The 21,048-nt window shown below is 45.8% G+C and overlaps 1 protein-coding gene across 1 annotated transcript in view; it reads right to left on the minus strand.

Annotated features, from left to right (window-relative positions):
* Positions 1 to 21,048, minus strand: part of LOC100624460 (mucin-16) — a 115,406-nt gene that overhangs the window by 86,569 nt on the left and 7,789 nt on the right. Inside the window, exons 4-5 of the mRNA XM_021085118.1 lie at positions 6,669 to 12,575; positions 4,230 to 4,334 (exon numbers count right to left, since the gene is read on the minus strand). Coding sequence (XP_020940777.1) covers positions 4,230 to 4,334; positions 6,669 to 12,575 — 6,012 coding nt within the window. The remainder of the gene's footprint in view (positions 1 to 4,229; positions 4,335 to 6,668; positions 12,576 to 21,048) is intronic.

Genomic DNA, 21,048 nt, shown 5'->3' on the forward strand with positions numbered 1-21,048 from the left:
AATAATCTCTAATCGAAACTGTGTGAATGTAGAAGGAAGTGAGAAAAGTTATTACTGCTATTATTGCTATAGTTACTACTACTACTGCCTACTATTACCTGCTATTGCTAGAGTTACTACTGCTGTTACTATCATTGCCTTACCCACTACCTCTGCTGTTACTATCATCACTTACTACTACTGTGATTGCTACTGTTACTGCTACCTCCTATTACTACTGTTGTTGCTGCTGTTACTCCTGCTGCTGCTGCTACTGCTTGCTATTACCTACTATTGCTAGAGTTACTACTACTGTTAATACTATCATTGCCTCTATCTACCGCTTCTGCTGTTACTATTATCATTTATTACTAATGTGATTGCTACTGTTACTATTGCCACTTATTACTACTGTTGTTGCTACTGTTACTACTGTTGCTGCTGCTGTTGCTGCTGCTATTACTGCTTGATACTACCTACTATTGCTAGCATTATTGCTACTGTTACTACTACTACTTTTTCTACTTCTGCTGTACAATATAGATCTACTGAATTGAATTTTCTGGGAACCACACTAGCTGACCAAGGTGACAGCCTCTGAAGAAGAGAAAGTGGCATTGGCAGAGATGGCAGCTACTGACCAGGGCCTCAGAAAATGGTTTCCAGGAAGGAGAAAGAACTACACGGAGTCTTCTCTTAAGGTCCACAAAGCCTACTGGAGGTTGTTGCAGAGAGAGGGACAAAATGAAGGGGATTTTGACTCTGATGGTGGAGCAATGTCCTTGTGTTGCTGAGTATATCCCAAAAAAACATATTTCTGAGAGTAGGCATCGTAAAGTACTTCATATGTATTTGATGACGAAGATGATGACGTTGATGATGGTAAGCAAGTACCTGACATGCTTTGTCTCTTGGACCCTCACAAGAATGCTGAGTATATATCCTATTATTCTTCTCACTTTACAGAAGAGAGAGACAGAAACTCAGAGATCATCATTTACCAAGATCACACAGTTACTGACTGATGGTGTGGACATTTGAACATAGTTCTATCTGAATCCTAAACCTAAGCTCTCAACCGATGCAGTATATTAGTCCCCTAACCAAATTTCAGGATCTTGCGGGGGCCAGGAAAGAAAGGGAAAGATGTAAGGTGAAAATGTCCATCAGTGGAGGGGTCCTCAAGAATTCTCTAACGTTGTGGTCTCAGCCATGAGACATTTTTGGGTGTCACTACCGTGTGGATGTGGTGGCTCCTACAGGCATCTAGTGAGCAGAGGCTAGGGATGCTGTTGAACATCCTACCGCATATGGGACAGCCCCTTACAACAAAGAATTATATGCCCCAAATACCCGTAGTGCTGAGGTTGAGCAATCCCATTCTGTATGGAAAGAAGCCAAGGACTATGGTTAATTAGCCCTCATAAACTTTGCCCTCTAAATATTGGTTATCACCCTGAAGCCCAGGGATCTATTTCCCGGTGATCTGATGTAGCCAACAGGCAGTGCCCAACTCACATTCCATAAGTGCTGGGCTTCAAGGCCCCTTCAAGAAGATAGAACTCAAAGCCTCTGGCCAAGACAAGAATGACCAGTCCCCTATCATCACCCCATCCATCTCATTGCAATGCCCCTTCCCCCACCTTGAGCAACCTGGCCTACTCCTTCTTACTCCCTACTAGGAAAGGTATGTGGCCCACTCCTCACCCACCCTGACAGGGCCTTATATGCCCCCAACCAACCAGCAGGTGTATCCCAAGACCCCTCATTCCCCAACCAATGAGCAGGTCAGAAGGTGTATCCTGAGACTTCTCCTCTCCCTGGGCTATAAAAACAGATATGACCACGTGCTTGGGGTCAGCTCTCCCAGATTATCAGAGAGTTGGCCTGATGTGTTAACAGTGTCTCTTGCCCCAATAAACTTGTCTTTTCTTCATCCTGCTTTGAATCCAGAAAATTCTTTCCAACCCACATGCACAGATCATCACAATAAGCACTCAATGTTGTAGTGACCCCAGTAGGATCCTAATGTAGCCCCTGTAACTCTACACCTAAGGGTTTCACTGAGCCTATGTATGGAGCAGGTTGAAACTGCTGAAAGTTACCTTTAGGACCAATGATGGAAGAAGTTGGACCCCAGCCATTTAGTTCCTTGGATAGGACAGTGCCAAGGTGTTCTATGCTGCCTCCTAGAGGTCACAGCACAGAGGAACTGACACTCTTGTCCACAGCCGCCACCTGCTCAGGAAAGCACCTTGCCTTGACTTCCTTGCCTTCTCTTCGCCAGTGCTTCCTGAGATCACCCTCAACTAAAATAAACTACTTGCCCACATCCTTAACTCACATCTGCCTCTTGGGAGACCCAACCTGAGATACCCAGGTCACAGGATAAGACAAACAACCTGACTGGGGGTGACTCTGTCTAAAGCCTGGATCTTATAAAAAGCTTCCAAAATGTACTTGTAAAATAGTCTGGTCTCTAAAAATATTGGAAGGAACCTCTTTTTTTTCTTCTTTCCCTTTTTAGGGCCACACCTGTGGCATATCGAAGTTACCAGGCTAGGGGTCGAATCGGAGCTGCAGCTACTGGCCTACATCACATCCATAGCAACACTAGATCTGAGGCTTGTCTGTGACCTACGTCTATAGCTTGCGACAACACTGGATCATTAACTCCCTGAGTGAGGCCAGGGATTGAACCCAAATCTTCATGGATACTAGTTGGGTTCTTAACCTGCTGAGCCACAATGGGAACTCCTGGAAGAAACTTAATGGGTAAGGGGAACCCCTTGCTAAATACATGGGCACCTCTTAAATTCTCGTGCAGAGCAATAGTACTGTAATGTTAGATGATTATAGCCGAGTAATTATATAAAATCCTGTGCTGAACAAAGCTAAGCAAGTTTCTTTTTTTTGTCTTTTCTTCCTTCCTTCCTTCCTTCCTTCCTTCCTTCCTTCCTTCCTTCCTTCCTTCCTTCCTTCCTGTCTTTTTTTGACTCTTAGGGCCACACCAGCAGCATGTGGAGATTCCCAGGCTAGGAGCTGAATCAGAGCTACAGCTGCTGGCCTACACCACAGCTCACAGCAACGCCGGATCCTTAACCCACTGAGCAGGGCCAGGGATCAAACCCGTGTCCTCATGGATGCTAGTAGGGTTCGTTAACCACTGAGCCACGATGGGAACTCCTAAGCAAGTTTCTTTACAGCAGGAGTTCTCAGGGCCTTTAATATGCTGATGCATGTTACAGTCTCTAGGAGGGACGACATGTTTACTAAATTATTTTGGCCACAGGGGTCTTTGTCCTTTTGTTAAAGGGCATCCAAGCATCACAAGGGTTTGAAAGGTTTTCTGAATGTTGTTTTCTTCCCATGTCTACTGTCTCATCTCCACCATCCCATTTTTCTATCTCCTTTGTTAGTAAAGATGAATGATTTGTATCTCCTGGATATTCCAAGATTTTACCATTCCCTGTGCCTTTGCATGCAGCTCTCTCTTCTGTCCAGAATGTCATCATCAACTCTCTTTGACTTCCTGCCAAATTCCTCTTCATCATTTCAAACCCAGTTTAGATGTTACCTCCTCCACGAAGCCCTCCTTGTACAGTTCAAATCTGTATTTATTATATGTCTTTTTTTTTTCTTTTTATGGCCAAACCTGTGGCATAGAGAAGGAAGTTCCTGGGCCAGGGATCAAATCCGAGCGCAGCTGCAACCTATGCTGCAGTTACAGCAATGTCAGATCCTTTAACCCACTGCTTTGGCTGGTGACTGAACCCAAACTTCTGCAGTGACCTGAGCTGCTGCAGTGGGATTCTTAACCCACTGTGCCACAGTGGGAACTCTGATATTTATTATATACCTTTAAAGTTGCATCCTAATTATTTTGCTCCTTCGCTGTCTCCCCCACTGGACTACCGAGAACTCCCTGGGTGCAATGCCAGAGTACTTGCACCCTCATTTTATATCATAGTCTCTAAAAACAGCAAATGATTAATAAGCACTTTCAGAATTAAGTTAAACTGGGTTGAATTTGAGAAGCTCTATCCTTGAACAAAACTCACTCAGCATATTAGGAGGGAAGGAAAAGTCACATCTCCCTGGTACCATTTGACAAAGATCCAGCCGAGATAGGGAAGCCTGTAGCAACTCCACATAGTTCTTTCTCTAAAGAAACAAACATCTCCCTCTGGAACAGGAAATAAGGGCATTCGTAAGTCAGATTACGAGGAAGTAAGCAGAGATGAACCTACCTCCAACACTAGCAGAAGTGGATGCCAGGGGGACATGGATTGCAGTGTGTCCATGTGCGGCTTCATTGGGGAGCTTTGTGATGCGCTGCACAATGTCATTGGTCCCTGTAGGAGCGGGCAGAATGGAAACGTAGGGTGACTCATCTCATTTGGAAGGAGAACATGGAGTAAATGGATCCACTTAATTTGGCTACACAGTTCAATTCTTCTCAACCAGCTGTATGGATGGGAGCCAGGGCTATGTGCCATGAGTGGCGATACCCAGCCACAGACCCATCCATTTACCCAGAAAGTTGTCCATCTTTCCATCTATCTATCCCTATATCTACCCATTTATTCTTCCAGCCATCTTTCTTTTTATCCTTTCTTCCTTCCATGCATCTTTCCTTTCATATGTCCTCTCTCCTTTCAACTTTTCATCTCTGTTCCCTTCAGTCTTTATTTCCTTCTGACCTTTCTGCTATCCACCTTCCTTATTTTCATCCTTCCTTCTCTGCATCCATCTTTTCTTCTTCCATTTATCCATCACTCCATTCTTCCTTTCTTCCTTCCTCCCATCCAACCACATTCATACCTTCTCACAAGACCACTCCTCACTTGCTTATTGAACACCCATCACTCAACTACTGAGTTTAAGTCAGGGATCAACAGCCATCAATGCATCTAACTGGATTGGGAATTGTTAAAATTAGTTTGAGAAATAATTGAATCATCCTCCTACATGTAGTGTCTCCTGAATAGGTGCTGGAGTAGGTAGAGGGCCTCACTGGATTTGTGTCCAGAACAAAATCTGGGGTCTGAGTCAACTTATCAGAGGAATGGAATCCTCTGAGAAGTACCCTCCCTCATCTACTGCTCTTTTGCAGGTGATGTTTCTTCTTCTAGGGCGTGGTACCTCCCACATCCACAGATACTTTATTCCCTCAATTTACATTCAATCACATTTTTTTTTTAAAGACTGCACTTGTGGCACATGCCAGTTCCTGGGCTAGGGGTCAGGGTTAGGGGTTGAATCTGAGCTGCACCACAGCCACAGCAACATTGGATCCACGCTGCATCTGCAACCTATAGCACATCTTGCAGCAACACTGGATCCTTAATCCACGGATCAAGGCCAGGGACTGAGCCTACATCCTCACAGACACTGGGTCATGTTCTTAACCCGCTGAGTCACAACAGGAACTCCTCAATCACTTTTTCTATCATTTCCCCCTTAATTTTGACTGTTCTCAGTATAGAAAGTCTCAGGGCAGGGGGTGAATCCCTCCTTTTATCTATGTGTTACTTCGTCTGTGTTTTCTATCCTCTAAACCTCACTGATGTTCTCTTCATTAGAATCCCTGAGGACCCACGTGTTGTCAAAGAACTTCTCACTTCATTTCCATTTGGCTATTCTGTAGCATTTGACAGAACTGACAATTCTTCCATCTTAAAACTCTCCCTTCCTGGGGCTTCTAGGAGGCCAGAATCTCTTGCTTTCTCTCTCTTTTTTTATTTTTTATTTTCTTTTTAGGGCTGCACCTGCAGCACATGGAAGTTCCCAGGCTAGGGGTTGAATTGGAGCTGTAGCTGCTGGCCTACACCACAGCCACAGAAACACGGCATCCAAGACGTCTGTGACCTACATTACAGCTCACGGCAATGCTGGATCCTTCACACACTGAGCCAGGTCAGGGATTGAACCCACATCCTCACCAACATTATGTTGTGTTCTTAACCTACTGAGCCACAACAGAAACTCCTCTTGCTTTTTCTCCCACCTCTCTGAACATTTCTGCTAAGCCTAGTGGTTAAGAGCCATATAGTCTGAGTTCTTTCTTATCACTTATCAGCTTTATGATCTTAATCAAATTACTTAACCCCTCTCTATACCAGTTTACTCATTTGCAAAAATGGGCTTATGATAATCCCATGTGTTCTGGTAAGGATTAAATAATTAACAGTGTAGCATTTTACAAGGAATAAGTGTTCTATAAATATTTGTTACTATTTTCATGGTCATCAGCATTAGTAGTAATGTGAGGACATCTGTCACGGTGCTGTAATTATTCAAATACTTGCTTTTTTTTTTTTTTTTGCTTTTTAGAGCTGCACCTGCAGCATATGAAAGTTCCCAGGCTAAGGGTCGAATCAGAGCTGCAGCTGCAGGCCCATGCCACGGCCACAGCAATGCAGGATCAGAGCTGCATCTGAGACCTACATCACAGCTCATGGCAATGCCGGATCCTTAACCCACTGAGCAAGGCCAGGGATCAAACCCAAGTCCTCATGGATACTGCTCATGTTTGTTTCCACTGTGCCACAACGGGAACTCCTAGATCAACATATGTTTGCTAAAGAATTTCTGATGCAGGATAAACTCCTCACTAACTCCTTTTTACCTCTCAGGAAAGAAATCAAGCCCCAAGTGATGAGATTGTAGGAGCTGTGGGTCCTTACTTGCTAACTGTGTTGGGTGTGGAGGAACTTGAGAAGAACTTGTCACTGTTCCCAAACCAGTACTCTCTGTCACCTTGGGATCCATAACGGCTGGTAGCAATGTCTGGACTGGCTGGGTCCCAGTCTTCAAAGTACTGACCGTAACCCAGGGTCTTCCAGTGGTGCTGCTGCTCTCTGCTTTCATGGTGTCACTTGAACTTGGAGTTGCCGGGGAAGAAGTAATCCAGGGAGGGTGTGGGCTGGTTGAAGAATGGGTGGGAGGTGAGGTTGAAGAGGGGGAAGGTGCTGAAGCTGAAGAAGGTAGGCTCTCCGCAGCGGCGGACACAGTAGTAACCTCAGGGCCTGACTCTGTCCTAGAAGATGCACGAACTAAGGAGGTAGCCAAGATGGCACCTGGAATTCCAGAGGTGACAAAGGAAGCTGGGGCCTCTGATGCAGAAGGTGTCAGTGTGTTAGCAAGAAGGGTCTCCATTGAAGAGAGCATATCCATGCCTAGGTTGTGAGGACTTTCTGACACTGGCACAGAAAGATTGGATTCTGGGACAGTTATGCCAGCAGATCCTGTGACAGAGGGAGGAGCATAAGAACGTGCGAGTGTTTCTGTGGGAGTTTCAGTACCCTGTGTAGAGAGAGGCTGACCTGGGACTGATAATTTCACAGAAGAGGTAGTCTCAGGACTCTCTGAACTGTGTGCGGACAGAGGAGATGAAGGTGTGTTTGTGAATGTGCTTGAGCTGGATGCCAGGGCTCTGCTTGTCTCCCTCAGTCCAGCAATGAGGTGGGAAAATGTCTTTGTCTCAAATGCTGTGGTCTTGAAGGAGGAAGGCATTGAAGTGGCAAGAGGGGTCTCATCCATGGAGGAAGCTGTGCCCCTGGGGTATGTGGCGCTGGATGACTCAGCGTAAATTGGGACCGAGGAACTTGGTTCATGTCCAGAACTGCTGGAACCCCCAGTGGTCATTGTTGTGTCTACAGAAGGGAGAATTTTTGCCATATCTATGGAGAATTCGGAAGTGGACAGTATCTCAATGGTGGTGCTGATCACGCTTGTGGGTGAACTGGTCTCAGGCTCTAAGCTTGGACCCAACCTGTCTGTGGTCTTCACCAGACCGTGGGTGAGAAGTGAGGTCACAGGGAAAGGAGAGGAGGGGATCCTTGCTTGTGACATGGAGGGCTCAGGGGAGGGTGATGGCACTGCAGGCGGAGGCGCTGGGGAAGATGGAGAGCCTGTTTCTTCCATAGAGGAAGGGCTTGTCCCAGATGCATCCTTAGGACCTCTGCTCCTGAGAGTGGCTATCTCTGAGTGGGTAAAACTCTGAGTCACAGCCAAATTAGTCCCTGCCGCAGAAGCTTTGGTCGATGTGTCCAAGGTAAGTGTACCCCATGACACAGCTGCAGGGAGACCCATTTGGGTGGTGATGGTCATTTCTGCAGATTCTGTGGTGACTGGGGAGGTAGAGGGCCTGGTGATTGTGCCTGCAGGGATGTTTGGTGACACCACGGACTGAACCAGGGTAGGGATGGATGTGCTGCCAGAGGAGATGGGTTCTGTGCCAGAGACCTCAGTAGTAGTATCAGTGGGCACTCTGGAAGTGACAGTGATGTTCTCTGTGGCTGAGCTGATCTGCTGGATGGTGCTGGTCTCCCTCAGGTCAGGGGTCAGAGAGGATGTTGAGTCTGTCTTAGTTGGTGTAATTTCAGAAGAGTGAGACACTGATGTGGAAACAGCAGTGTTCCTAGAGGTGGAAGAAGTCACCATTGGAGACATGGCACTATCTGGCTTTGAGTCAGCTGGGGCAGAGGAATGTATTTCTTGTCCAGAAGTTGTGAGGGCCCCGCTGGTCACTGCTGTGTTTTCAGAAGAGCAAATGGCCTCTGTACCTGTGGAGGCTTCAGAAGTGGACAGTATCTCAATGGTGGTGCTGATCATGCTTGCAGGTGAACTAGTCACAGGCTCTAAGCTTGGACCCAACCTGTCTGTGGTCTTCACCAGACCGTGGGTGAGAAGTGAGGTCACAGGGGTAGGAGAGGAGGGGTTCCTCGCTGGTGACGTGGAGGGCTCAGGGGAGGGTGACATCATAGCAGGTATAGGTGCTGGGGAAGATGGAGAGCCTGTTTCTTCCATGAAGGAAGGGGTTGTCCCAGACACATCTTCAGCCCCTTTGCTCATAGAAGTCATTATCTCTGTGTGTAGAAGTCCCTGGGTCACAGCTGCATGGATCCCCACCATGGATGATGTGATTGGTGTGTCCTGGGGAGGTGTCCTCTGTGATACAGCTACAGAAGGACCTTTTTCAATGGTCACAGCTCTTTCTGTTGATTCTGTCCTTGTGAGGAAAGTAAAAAGTGTTGTGATATTTTCTGTGGAGTTTATTGGTGACCCAGTGGAAGCTGAAGGGCCTGGACTGAGTCTACCACTAGACGAGATGTCCTCTGTCCTTGTCACCTCAGTAACAGAACTAGTGCTCTCATCGGGAAGGACAGTGACTGGCTCTGGGGATGAGCTGATCTCCTTAGAGGTCCTGGTTTCCCTCACTCTAAAGGTCAAGGTGGAACTTGTCTCAATTCTTGTTGTCTCAGAGAAGTTAGACCTTGATGTGGAAACCATAGTTTTCCCTATGGTGGTGGTAGTATTGATTGGAAATATGGCTTTGGATGGCCCTGAGTCAGATGAGACAAAGGAACGTGATTCATGTTCAGAGTTGGTGGTCCCCACCTTGGTTACTACTGTGTTTTTGGAAGGATCTGTACTTGAGATTTTCCCTTGATAGGGGCTGGCATCCCTCAGTCCAGGGGTCATGGAGGATATTGGCTCTGTCTCAATCTTTGTAGATTCAGAAGAGTCTAGAATTGATGTGGAAGCAGTGGTGTCCCTTATGGTAGAAAAGATCATCCTTGGAGATGTGGCTTTGGATGGCTCTGTGTTGGCTGGGACGGTGAAGTGTGATTTGTGTGGTGAACTTGTGATCCCCATGGTGGTTACTGCAGTGCTTTTTGAAGGATGAATTGTTTGTGTATCTGTGGTGGCTTCTAAAGTGGTCAATATCTCATTCGAGATGCTTTTCCCCCTTTTGGGTGTACTGGTCATGGGTTCCAAGCTTGTGTCCCACATGTCTGTGGTCTTTCCCAGGCCAGAGGTGAGAACTGAGGTCATGGAAACAGAAGAGAAGGTACTGTGTTCTTGTAATGTAAAAAGCGCAGGAGAAGGTGAAGTTGTGGCAAGGATGGCTTCTTGAGAAGAGGGAGACCCGGTTTTTTCCACAGAGGGAGAGTTTATCCAAGATGAATCTTCGGAAGCTTTGCTCATGGGAGTAGTTGTCTCTGACTGTGGAAACTGCCGAGTCACAGCCAAGTGGGTTCCTTCCCAGGAGGTCACAGTTGATGTGCTCAAGGTAAATGGCCTTTGTGTTGTAGCACTAGGAGGAGCCGTTTGGGTAGCGATGGTCATTCGTGAAGACTCTGTCATGGCAGAGAAGGCAGAAGGCCTGGTGATTCCTGATGAACCTATGGACTGAGTTAGACCTGGGCTTGAAACTCTGTCTGAGGTAGTGACTTCTGTCCTGGAACCTCTGGTAATAGCAAAAGAACTTGGGGAATGGACAGTGCTTATCTCCGTGGTTGAGTTGGTACACACTGACTCCCTCAGTTCAGTGGTCAAGGGGTAATCAAGCTCTGTTCCAGCCCTTGTGGATTCAGGTGGGGTAGTTGTTGATGTGGAAACAATGGTATTCACCATGATGGAGGTAGTATTCATTGGGTGTGTGTCCATGAATGACTCTGAGTAGGGTGGGACAGTGGAATGAAGATTATGTTCAGAACTTGGGGGCCATACTGTTGTAGCTACTATGTTTGTAGATGAGTGAATTGCCTTTTTGTCTGGGGAAGATTCAGAAATGGCTGTTCTCCCAGAGGCGCTACTTTTCCAACTTGGAGGTGAAGTTGTCTCAGATTCTGAGCTTATGCCCAGTTGATCTGTGGTCATTAATAAGCCTGGGGAGTCAGTAATCTCCTTGATGGTCCCTCCTGAGACAGAAGAGACATTGATCACCTCGGTGTTCAGGGGTGTGCTTGAGCTTGACTCTTCTTCCCCCATCTGGGAATGAGATAGAGCTCTTGCTTCTGTTGTAGGAGTCCTTAGCCCATTCCCCTGGGAGGCTGGATCTGGAGTTCTTACTGTGTATGGGATTAAATCCAGAGTTGCTGCTTCTGGTCTAAACACATGCCCTGGATCTGCAGAGGTTGTGGTGGGAAGCTGGGTAGAACCTTGCTCTGTGTCTTGGCTGGCAAGATCTGGCCTCCCAGATAAAGTGACTTTAGCATTATTTACCATTGTAGCAGGTGAGACCCCACTTGTAGTGTCCCCTATAGAGGATGGCAGCTGTGCGGTATCTGGGCTGATCGTGTTCTCCAAAGGGAGTTCTGGAGGAGTGGTGACCCCCTGAAAAGATGAGGTAGTGTTAACAACTGATGACATGGAAGTCTCAGTGGTCTGGGCAAGAGTAGATCGAGAATCAAGCATTGAAGTGGAAAGGAGGCTCTTTGAGGTGATCTTTGTATTTGGATGGTCAGTAGAAGGCGTTGAAACATATACAGCTTCTGTTTCTCCTTGACTGGGAGTCCAACTTGTGCCCAAAATGTCAGCAACTGAGGTGCTCATCATCTCGACACCAGATGTTGAGATGGGTATAGATGCAGTTGTGTCCAAAAGACTCACTGTCCTTGCACTTGTGCTGGCCTCTGTCTTTTCAGCCAAACTGTAGGAGGATGGGATAGCTAGGCTGGTTCCAATGACTGTCACCAGGTCATCGGGGGTAGACACAGAGACTGATTCAGTGCTTACTGCTAAGGATGAAGTTGTGCCCATTGTAGAAATTGCTTTAGGAGAACCTGTGACTTCCAAGATTGAAGCCATGTCTATGGTAGTTGAGGGGCCTGATGTTAGGGCAGAAGCAGCTGTGGATGACCAGGAAGGAGGATGCTCTAGGGCAGATGTGCTGGTCTCAGAGGCCAGGCTGCTGTCCATGGTGCTCACACTTCCCTTGGGCTTGAGCATGGTAGTCAGGATTGAGTTGGTTTCCATGGTGGTGATAGTGGTGGTGACACCTGGAGTGGGGACTGTGGTTACATCCATGATGTTCACTCCCGTAGGAGATGAGGTCCATGAGAGTTGCCCAAGAGTAGAGGCAACATCACTAGTCCCTACACTTGTGATGGCCTCTGGCATCTTAGACCCCACTGAGGGGAATGCGACAGATGGTGAAAAGCTCAGTTTTCGTCCTAAGGCACTGGTGAGGCTGGTATTGGCTTGGTTTTCAGAGGTCAGAAAGCCTAATGTGGTTTGTTCTTTGGAAGTTATATGCAATGTGTCTGTGGCCTTAGAGGATTCACCAAGAGTCAGTTCACTACCAGTGGTCTGCTCTGACCATGGGTTAGTAGATGAATAAGCCTCACCCACAGACCTGTTGTTGCTTGCCTGTTCAACTGTCATCATCTTTTTACTCAGGACAGTGGAAGGAATGACTGTGGTGTTGACCCTTGTCTTGGTTATAAATTCAGATTTATCTGTTTCTGGGTTCATTATTACCATTTGGGTGGTTACAGTATCTGGGATGGCCACAGAGCCTTCAAGACCAGTGGAAGATGCGTTCAGAGAGACATGTGTGTCCACTGTGGTTCCTTCAGTGGAGCCAAGCCATAAGGAGAAATTCATTCCAGCTGTCCTTGGAATCAGAGTTGGGCTGCTTTGTGGACCAGTCTCTGTTTCCACTGTGGTTTCCACAGGGACAGTTGCTGTTGAAGTCTTCCAAGAATTTCCCAGAGGGTACCTGGTCTCTGGGCCAGTTCTGGGCTCGTTGGAGCTTGTGAGTTTGATGGCTGTAGTCAGTTCTGGAATTCTTGTGGACACACCTGTGATTAGAAAGCAAGTTGGTAGGAGATATTCAAAGGGTACAGAAGGGGGGTCCTTCTAGCTGACAGTATCATTTGTTCCTTCCTGTGATTTCAATTCACACTATTTCCTTCCTCTCCAGAAAAGAAAATGTTAGCCCTTCCATACCATACTTTCAAGTCTCTGTACACCAGGAACCATATTGACCATGCCCAACAATGGGTCAAAGTGGGATGAGGGCTTTGACCCATCTTGTTTGCTCAGGAGAAATTGTTACCTGGAACTCAGTATACTGCATACCCTACAAAGAAGGGTCCTTTGTACAAGGGAGGATGTGATGAACCCTGGACTCTACCTATACAATAGGCTTTACCTACCCTATTTTCACTTTTCTCATTGGAGCCTGCCGTTGATGAACCTGATTCTGCTTATAATTTCTGGCTCCACTAAATGTCCCAAGTCTTAGTTCACTGAAAAGCTACATAAGGATTTATATTTTAGAAGCAATAGAACAGAGGAGTGATATAATTCTTTTTTTTAAAACTTCACTGTCTTTCAAATTCACCTCCCTCTCTGCACCCTTTTCTTCTCCTTGAGAAAAACGACATTTAAGTGCGACAAAGGTGAGGAAAGCTTGACCTTCCAAGAGCACTCTTCCTGGGGACCATATTTTCACATTATTCTCACTAACGTGGCACAGCCAAGAACCATGATCCCTTCTCTACTGTTACAAAAGAAACCTACTTCACTTCAAGTCTGTATGTGCCCTCCCTGCCAACATAGATTCCAGGGATTATCTCTGATCTAAAAAGATCTTTCACCCTGGGGCTAGAGAAAGTATGTAGAGAAATGACCCTGTGGCATTTTTCTCTACTGAATTGATTGGCAACTGATTCTCCTGCTGAATCATATAAATTACTAAGGTGAAGAAATAAAGTGTTCCATTGATACAGTCTGTAGGAAAAAGTAATCCATATCCCCAGAGTGGCAAGAATTCAAAAAAATCTATTTCAAACATAGTCATTTTACTTCCTTGAAAAAAAAATCCAACTTTTGGCGTTCTCTGATGGCACAGAGCATTAAGGATCCAGGATTATCACTGCTGTGGCTCAGGTCGCTTCTGTGGCATGGATTCTATCCCTGGCCTGGAACTTCTGCATGCCATGGGCACAGCCAAAAAAAAAAAGGCCAAAAAAAAAAATCAAATTTTTGACCCCAGGGATGAAGGGAAAGGACTAAAATGAGATCACCTTGAAGGAAATAGAGAAGATGCTCATATGCTGATGATAGCCATAAGAGACATAGGGTTACTGGTTGGCCAAATGGTACCTCTATGTTCTTCTAGACTCAGCTTTTTTTTTTTTTTTTTTTTTTTTTTTGTCTTTTCTAGGGCTGCACCCGTGGCATATGGAGGCTCCCAGGTTAAATCAGAGCTGTAGCTGCTGACCTACACCACAGCCATAGCAATGCGGGATCCGAGCCGCTTCTGCAACCTACACCACAGCTCACAGCAACACTGGATCCTTAACCCACTGGGCGAGGCCAGGGATCAAACCCAAAACCTCATGGTTCCTAGTCAGATTTGTTTACCACTAAGCCATGATGGGAACTGCTTGACTCAGTTTCTTAGCGATGGTTACCATAGACTCATCAGCCCCTGAAGTAGGTGATAGCGGTGTGACCTTTGCATTCCCTATGAATATGGATCTATGAGGAACATTCTCACTAGACACTGGCTTAGCTATACCCTCATTTGTCTCCAAAAAGGCATTTAAAGCTTAACTGACTTTTTTCCATTAAATCAAACCCTCAAGATGATCATAAAGGATGGAAAGCTTTTTTAATTGTGGGAACAGCTGATCTGATTGGTCTTGAACCTACAAATTTTTTTAACTCTTTGTCTCCTTAGAACCAGTAAGGTCTTCATCACTCTAGTATACCTTAACTCATTTTGAAATATTCATCTGTAAAATGGGTGTAATACAGCAAAACTGGTGTAGTTATTGAGGAGTTCCACTCCTGGTTAAAAATCTGTGAGTGATTTTTTTAGACCCAACCATAGGCAATTACCACAAGAATAATAGCTTCAAAGAGGAAATCTGTCCTCCCCACACAAGAGTTGGTGCACAGCCAGTACACTGAAGTCACTCAAGGGAGTTACAGTCAAGGACTTGGGTCCCTCTTGGTGTGGAGAAAAGTAAACCCTCCTACACTGTTGGTGGCAATGTAAATTGGTGCAGCCACTATGGAGAACAGTGTAGAGGTTCCTTAAGAAACTAAAAATAGAGTTATATGATCCTGTGATCCCACTCCTGGGCATATATCTGGAGAAAACTAAAACTTGAAAAGATACATGCACCCCTATGTTCATAGGAGTATTATTTACTACAACCAAAACATGGAAGCAACCTAAATGTCCATCAACAGATGGATAAAGAAGATATGGTGTATAAATAAAATGGAATATTACTCAGCCATTAAAAGTGAAATAACACCATTTGCAGCAACATGGATGGACCTAGAGGTTATCAAACTAAGCAAAGTAAATCAGAAAAAGACACAAATACTATATGATATCGCTTATATGTGGAATCTAAAATATAACACAAATCAACATATCTATGAAACAAAAACAGACTCACAGACATAGAGAACAGATCTGTAGTTGCCAAGAGGAAAGGAGAATGGGGGGAAGGAAGAATTGGGAGTTTGGGATTAGCAGAGGCAAACTATTATATATAGGATGGATAAACAACAAGGTCTTACTACATAGCACAGAGAACTATATTCAATATCTTGTGATAAACCATCATGGAAAAGAATATGAAAAAAAATATATGTATAACTGGGTTACTTTGCTGTACAGCAGAATTTAACACAACATTGTAAATCAACTATAGTTCAATGAATTTTTTTAAAATCCTAGAAAATAAAATCTAGGTTTTATTGGATATCTTATATTATGTATGTTATTCAGTAGTCGTGATTAAAACCTAAGTATGAACTTTCCCTATTTTATCTCTAAAAGCTACACATTAAGTAAAAGTCAAAAATGTCTTAAAAAAAAGAGAGAATGAAATAATGCCATTTGCAGTACCATGAATGGACCTAGAGATTATCATACTAAGTAAAGTCAGCCAGACAAAGACAAATATTATATGATATCACATATATGTGGAATCTAAAAAAAAAAAAGATACAAATGAATTTATTTCAAAAAGAGACTCACAGACATAGAAAACAAATTTATGATTACCAAAGGGAAAAAGGGATTAGGGAGAGGTATAAATTAGGAGTTTGGGATTAACATACACATACTACCATATACAAAAGAGATAACCAACAAGGAACTGTTGTATAACACAGGGAACTAGACTTACTATTTTATAATAATCTACCTATAAGGGAAAAGAATCTGAAAAAGAATATATATTATATATTTATATATTATATATACATAATATATTGACATATATTAAGAATCTGAAATGAATATAGATTACATTAATATAAATATTACATATAATATATAAATATATATTAATGAGTTGTGCTGTACACCTGAAACTAACACAATATCATAAATCAACTATACTTCAATAAAAAATAAAAAGACATGGGCCCCTCTTGACCAACCATGCACTTATGCATATTTGCATTCCTAGACCAGGAGCCTTCATTCCTAAGTCTTTTTACCTGGCGCCTTTTTTCAGACCTCTGCTGAGTTTTTTGTTTGTTTGTTTTGCCTTTTCTAGGGCCACACCCGCGGCATATGGAGGTTCCCAGGCTAGGGGTCCAATCGGAGCTGTAGCCACCAGCCTAAGCCACAGCAACGAGGGACCCAAGAACTCAGCAGAGGAGTTCCCCTCATGGCACAGTGGTTAATGAATCTGACTAGGAACCATGAGGTTGTGGGTTTGGTCCCCGGCCTTGCTCAGTGGGTTGAGGATCTGGCGTTGCTGTGAGCTGTGGTGTAGGTTGCAAAAGCGGCTCGGATCCCGAGATGCTGTGGCTCTGGCGTAGGCCAGCGGCTACAGCTCCGATTCAACCCCTAACCTGGGAACCTCCATATGCCACGGGAGTGGCCCTAGAAAAGGCAAAAAGACAAAAAAAAGAAAAAAAAAAAGGCGGAGAGGAAGAACTTTAGGACATTTTCCCTGTTCTCAGTCCTTTTCCACTCCCACCCTGCAGTCCTCCTCCTCCTGGCTCCTAGGCCCATAAAATATCAGAAACGTTTGTTCAAGTTCCCTTCAACAGTAAGACTACCCCCACATCTATGCTGCTCCACCTGATCCTTGACCTGAACACCATCCCATGGGGGAAAACGGAAAAAGGGAATTGGTGCTTTCTTCAGTTTTACCTCTTTCTTATACTATGATTAAGTACTTGACTGTTACTTTCATTTTTGGCTTGTTTTAAACAACTGCTCCAACGCCTGGCAGTTCCATACTCTATCTCCAGTTCAGTGGAACCTCGCACAGATGTTATAATGGTTCAGGCATGCAACTAACAGAATTAGCAATCAAAAATTCCTCTTTTCAATGTATGTATTGGTATGACTGGGTCACTCTGCTGTACAGCAGAAATTGCACAGTGCACTGTAAATCAACTATAATTGGAAAAGTTTTTTAAAATGTTTTTTTTTTTTTTTTTTTTTGTCTTTTGTTGTTGTTGTTGCTATTTCTTGGGCCGCTCTCGTGGCATATGGAGGTTCCCAGGCTAGGGGTTGAATCGGAGCTGTAGCCACCGGCCTACGCCAGAGCCACAGCAACGTGGGATCCGAGCCGCCTCTGCAACCTACACCACAGCTCACGGCAACGCCGGATCGTTAACCCACTGAGCAAGGGCACGGACCGAACCCGAAACCTCATGGTTCCTAGTCGGATTCGTTAACCACTGCACCACGACGGGAACTCCTAAAATGTTTTTTAAAATTTCTCTTTACAGAGTTCCCTTCATGGCTCAGTGGTTAATGAACCCGACTAGGATCCATGAGGATGTGGGTTCAATCCCTGCCTTCGCTCAGTGGGTTAAGGATCTGGCATTGCCATGAGCTGTGGTGTATGTCGCAGATGTGGCTCAGATCCCTCAATACTGTGACTGTGGTGTAGGCCAGTGGCTGCAGCTTTGATTCAGCCACTAGCCTGGGAACTTCCATATGCCATGGGTGTGGCCCTAAAAAGCAAAAAAACAAAAAAACAAAACAAAAAAAAAAAACAAAGGTGGATTCTGCCTAGGAGGTATAAAGTGGATCCCTGACAGCAACCTTCTCTTCTCCCATTCAGTCACTACCACAAAAGCTTAGAATTCCAATGCAAAGGAATTCAGGGTTCTTACTTATAAAGGACGTGGAGTTGTCAGGGATGGGAGCGGATGGAACACTACAGGAGGGGAGATTTCCTTGGGGAGTGTAGTCTCAGCTATGTCAGACGTGGGGGCCTTGGGTGCTTTATTACTGGCCCCTGAAGGGGTGTCCACAGTGGTCATCTCGGGGCTCCTGACCTCTAATGTAGCAGGACTAGGGGGCCAGAAGGAATCTGCTGGGGAGCCCGTACCTGGGAAGGCTGTGGTTTCCTGGGATTGAAAGTTTGCGGATGATGTTGATGATGTCAGTCCCGAAGTAGGAGGAAGTGAAGTGAGGACCCTGGGTCCCCTTGCTTCAGAGGAACTAGGGGAAGGTGAGCTTAAGCTGGGAAAAGACACTGGAGAAGATGGAAATCTGGTTTCTTTTGGGGAAGGGCTTCTCTGTGGCAGTGTCTCTGGACCTCTGCTCACTGCCGGGGTCATCTCTGAGAGCAGAAAGCTCTGAGTCAAGTCCAGGGGTACCCATTCCCAGAAATCTCTGGTTGTTTGGTCCAGAGTCAGGGCATCCCTAGGTATAACCCTAGAGGGACCTGTTGATGTTGTCGAGATAATATGGGAAGCCTCTGTCATGAGAGAGGGGGTGGAACTGTGGGTGCTCATTCCTTTGGAGATATTGGGTGTCCCCGAGGACTGAGCAGAGCCTGGGTTGGATACACCATCAGGAGAAGAGAACTCAGTCCTGGTGACCTCAGGAGGAGCAGCACTATACACTTGAGAAAGGACCATGTTTCCATCTGTGGCTGAGCTGGTATCCTGAGAACTACTGGTCTCCCTCAGCCCAGAGGTTTGGGTCAAGACAGGTTCTTCCTTAGTCCTGGTAGACATGGAATAAATAGAGAATGATTGAGATGGGTTGGTGGCTTCCACAGTGGATACTGAAGAAATGGTCTTGTGTGACCCTGAGTGTGTGAGGGCAGAGGAACACGGCTCGCAGCAAGAACTGATAGCCCCATAAGTGGTCACTGTTGTATCTGTCAAAGGCTTTGTCTCTATGTCTCTGATGGTCTTGGGAGTGGGCAATGTGTCATGTGAGCTACTGGTCCAGACTGGAGATGTAGTGAACCCAGATGCCATGCTCATGCCCACCAGATCTGTGGTCTTCAGCCATCCAGGAAAGTGAAAGGACTCATCCATGGACCCTGGTAAGAAGGAAGAGCTTGAGGCCAGGTCTGCTGTGAGCTGTGTGGTCAAACTTGTCTGTACTTCACTTATAGAGATGGATGAATGTGTCATCCCTGATGCAGGAGCCCTTAGACTCTGTCCCTGGGTACTTGAACTGAGAGTCAGGGTTTCCCCTGGGAATATGGTCTCTGTGGGAAGGGTAACTGAGACAGTGGACCTCTGTCTTGAAGTTGTAAGAATCAGGGTAGGGGGCGGCACAGAACTCTGCTCTGGCTCTCTGCTGGTGAGCACAAGAGCCCCTGTGACAGACACTTCAGTGCTGCTGGCCATCTGAGGCAAGGTGAGCCCATCTGTCATGATCCTTGGAGGGGATGGTAGCAAGGAGATGGATGAGCTATCACAGGACCCTGAGGTGGTGTCTTGGGATCTTGTGGTTCCCATGTGAATTGGACCTGTTACAGATGCTGAAGACAAAGATCTTCTGGTGGCCATGTTCAATGTTGAGACATCAGGCATGAAAATGGGAGGGGAGCCATTTGTGTCTGTCTGTGTGCCTGGCTTGTTACAAAAAGTACTAGAAACAGGGAGGGCTGTTATTTCAGGTCCTTGGGGGAGTCGAGTGTGCACCTGAAATCTCAGGGAATGAAGTGCTCACCTTCTGGTCATCAGGAAAAGTTGCAACAGAAACGGATGTGCCTGTGTTCCCTGGACTTAGCCTTGTGCTCTGACTTCAGTGGTTTTATCGGGATAAGATGAGGGTAGAGTATCCAGAATGGTTCCAGTCTAAAGTTGCAGAATGATGGGTAGATCCTGCTGTGGTGGCTGTTACTAAGGAAGAAAATGTTCTTCCTGTGTTACTGACCTTGGGAAAACCAGTGACATATAAGTGGACAGCTGTGTCTGTGGCAGTCCATGGAGACTCAGGCCCTGGTGCTTGAGTGTTTTCTGTGGCCTTGGACCTTCTCTAAGGGCTAGGCATTGTAGCTGAAACTGAACTTGCACCCCTGGGGCTGGAGGTAATGAACTCCAGAGTGAGGTCCCCACCCTTGCTTGTTAGCTCTGCAGGAGATGATGTCACAAAAAGGGCCCCAGGTGTAGATGTAATTTCTGCATCTCCAGTCCTGTGATGGACTCAGACTTTGGCCCCCCTAAAGGGGAGGTAGCAGAAAGAGAGGAACCAGTTTTCTCTCTTATGCTACTGATCAGGCTGGGAGTGGCTAAACCTTCTGATCAATCAGAGGTCCAAGGCCCTGTTGGAATAGCATGGGTTCTGGGGGTGCTAACAGCCATGTCTGTATCCACAGAGGAGGCAGTCAGTGTCAGGTCACTCCTGGCTGTCTGCTCTGGGCCATGGGCTAGCAGATGAATAAGCATCACCCACATGTCTGCGTCTGAAGTCCAGCTGTCCTAGACTTTTCACTTTTCACTCAAGCAATGGAAAGAAAGATGGTGCTGACCCATATCATGGTTCTAAGCTCAGATTCATCTGTCACCGAACCTGCTGTTTCTTTAGGGATTGTTACTAAGCTTGCTGCAGAGTCTTGAAGGCTGATGCTCAAAGGGGCATGTGTGTCCATTATGGTCCCCCTGTGGAGCCAAGCCATGGGAACAAGTCCATTTCAGTTGGCTTAGGAGTCAGAATTGGGCTGAATTGCTGAATATTCTCTATGGTGCCTTTAGAAGTTGACTCTGGGAGGAGGGAAGCCATTGATCCTCTTGACTGGCTGGTCCCTTCTGGTGTCTCAGAGTATGTATTGGCTCAAGCCTCAGCTGGATATGAGGACAATGAGATCCTCATGAGAGCTACCAGCATTTCTGTTGAAGATTTTCTTGGATCCGTGGTTCTGATGGGCACGAGGGAGTCTGGTGCTGACACTCTCTGGAGCCATAGACTGAAGGTGGCTCTATCTCCCCGCAGTATCTGTGGGAGTGAACTGTTGGGCATCTCCCCCAAAAGAAGTTCCCACAGTGGTCCTAGTCTCATGGCCCCTGCTGGGTTCCTTGGAG

The sequence above is a fragment of the Sus scrofa genome, chromosome 2 (assembly GCF_000003025.6).
Source record: "Sus scrofa isolate TJ Tabasco breed Duroc chromosome 2, Sscrofa11.1, whole genome shotgun sequence".
In the NCBI taxonomy this organism is placed as follows: Eukaryota; Metazoa; Chordata; class Mammalia; order Artiodactyla; family Suidae; genus Sus; species Sus scrofa.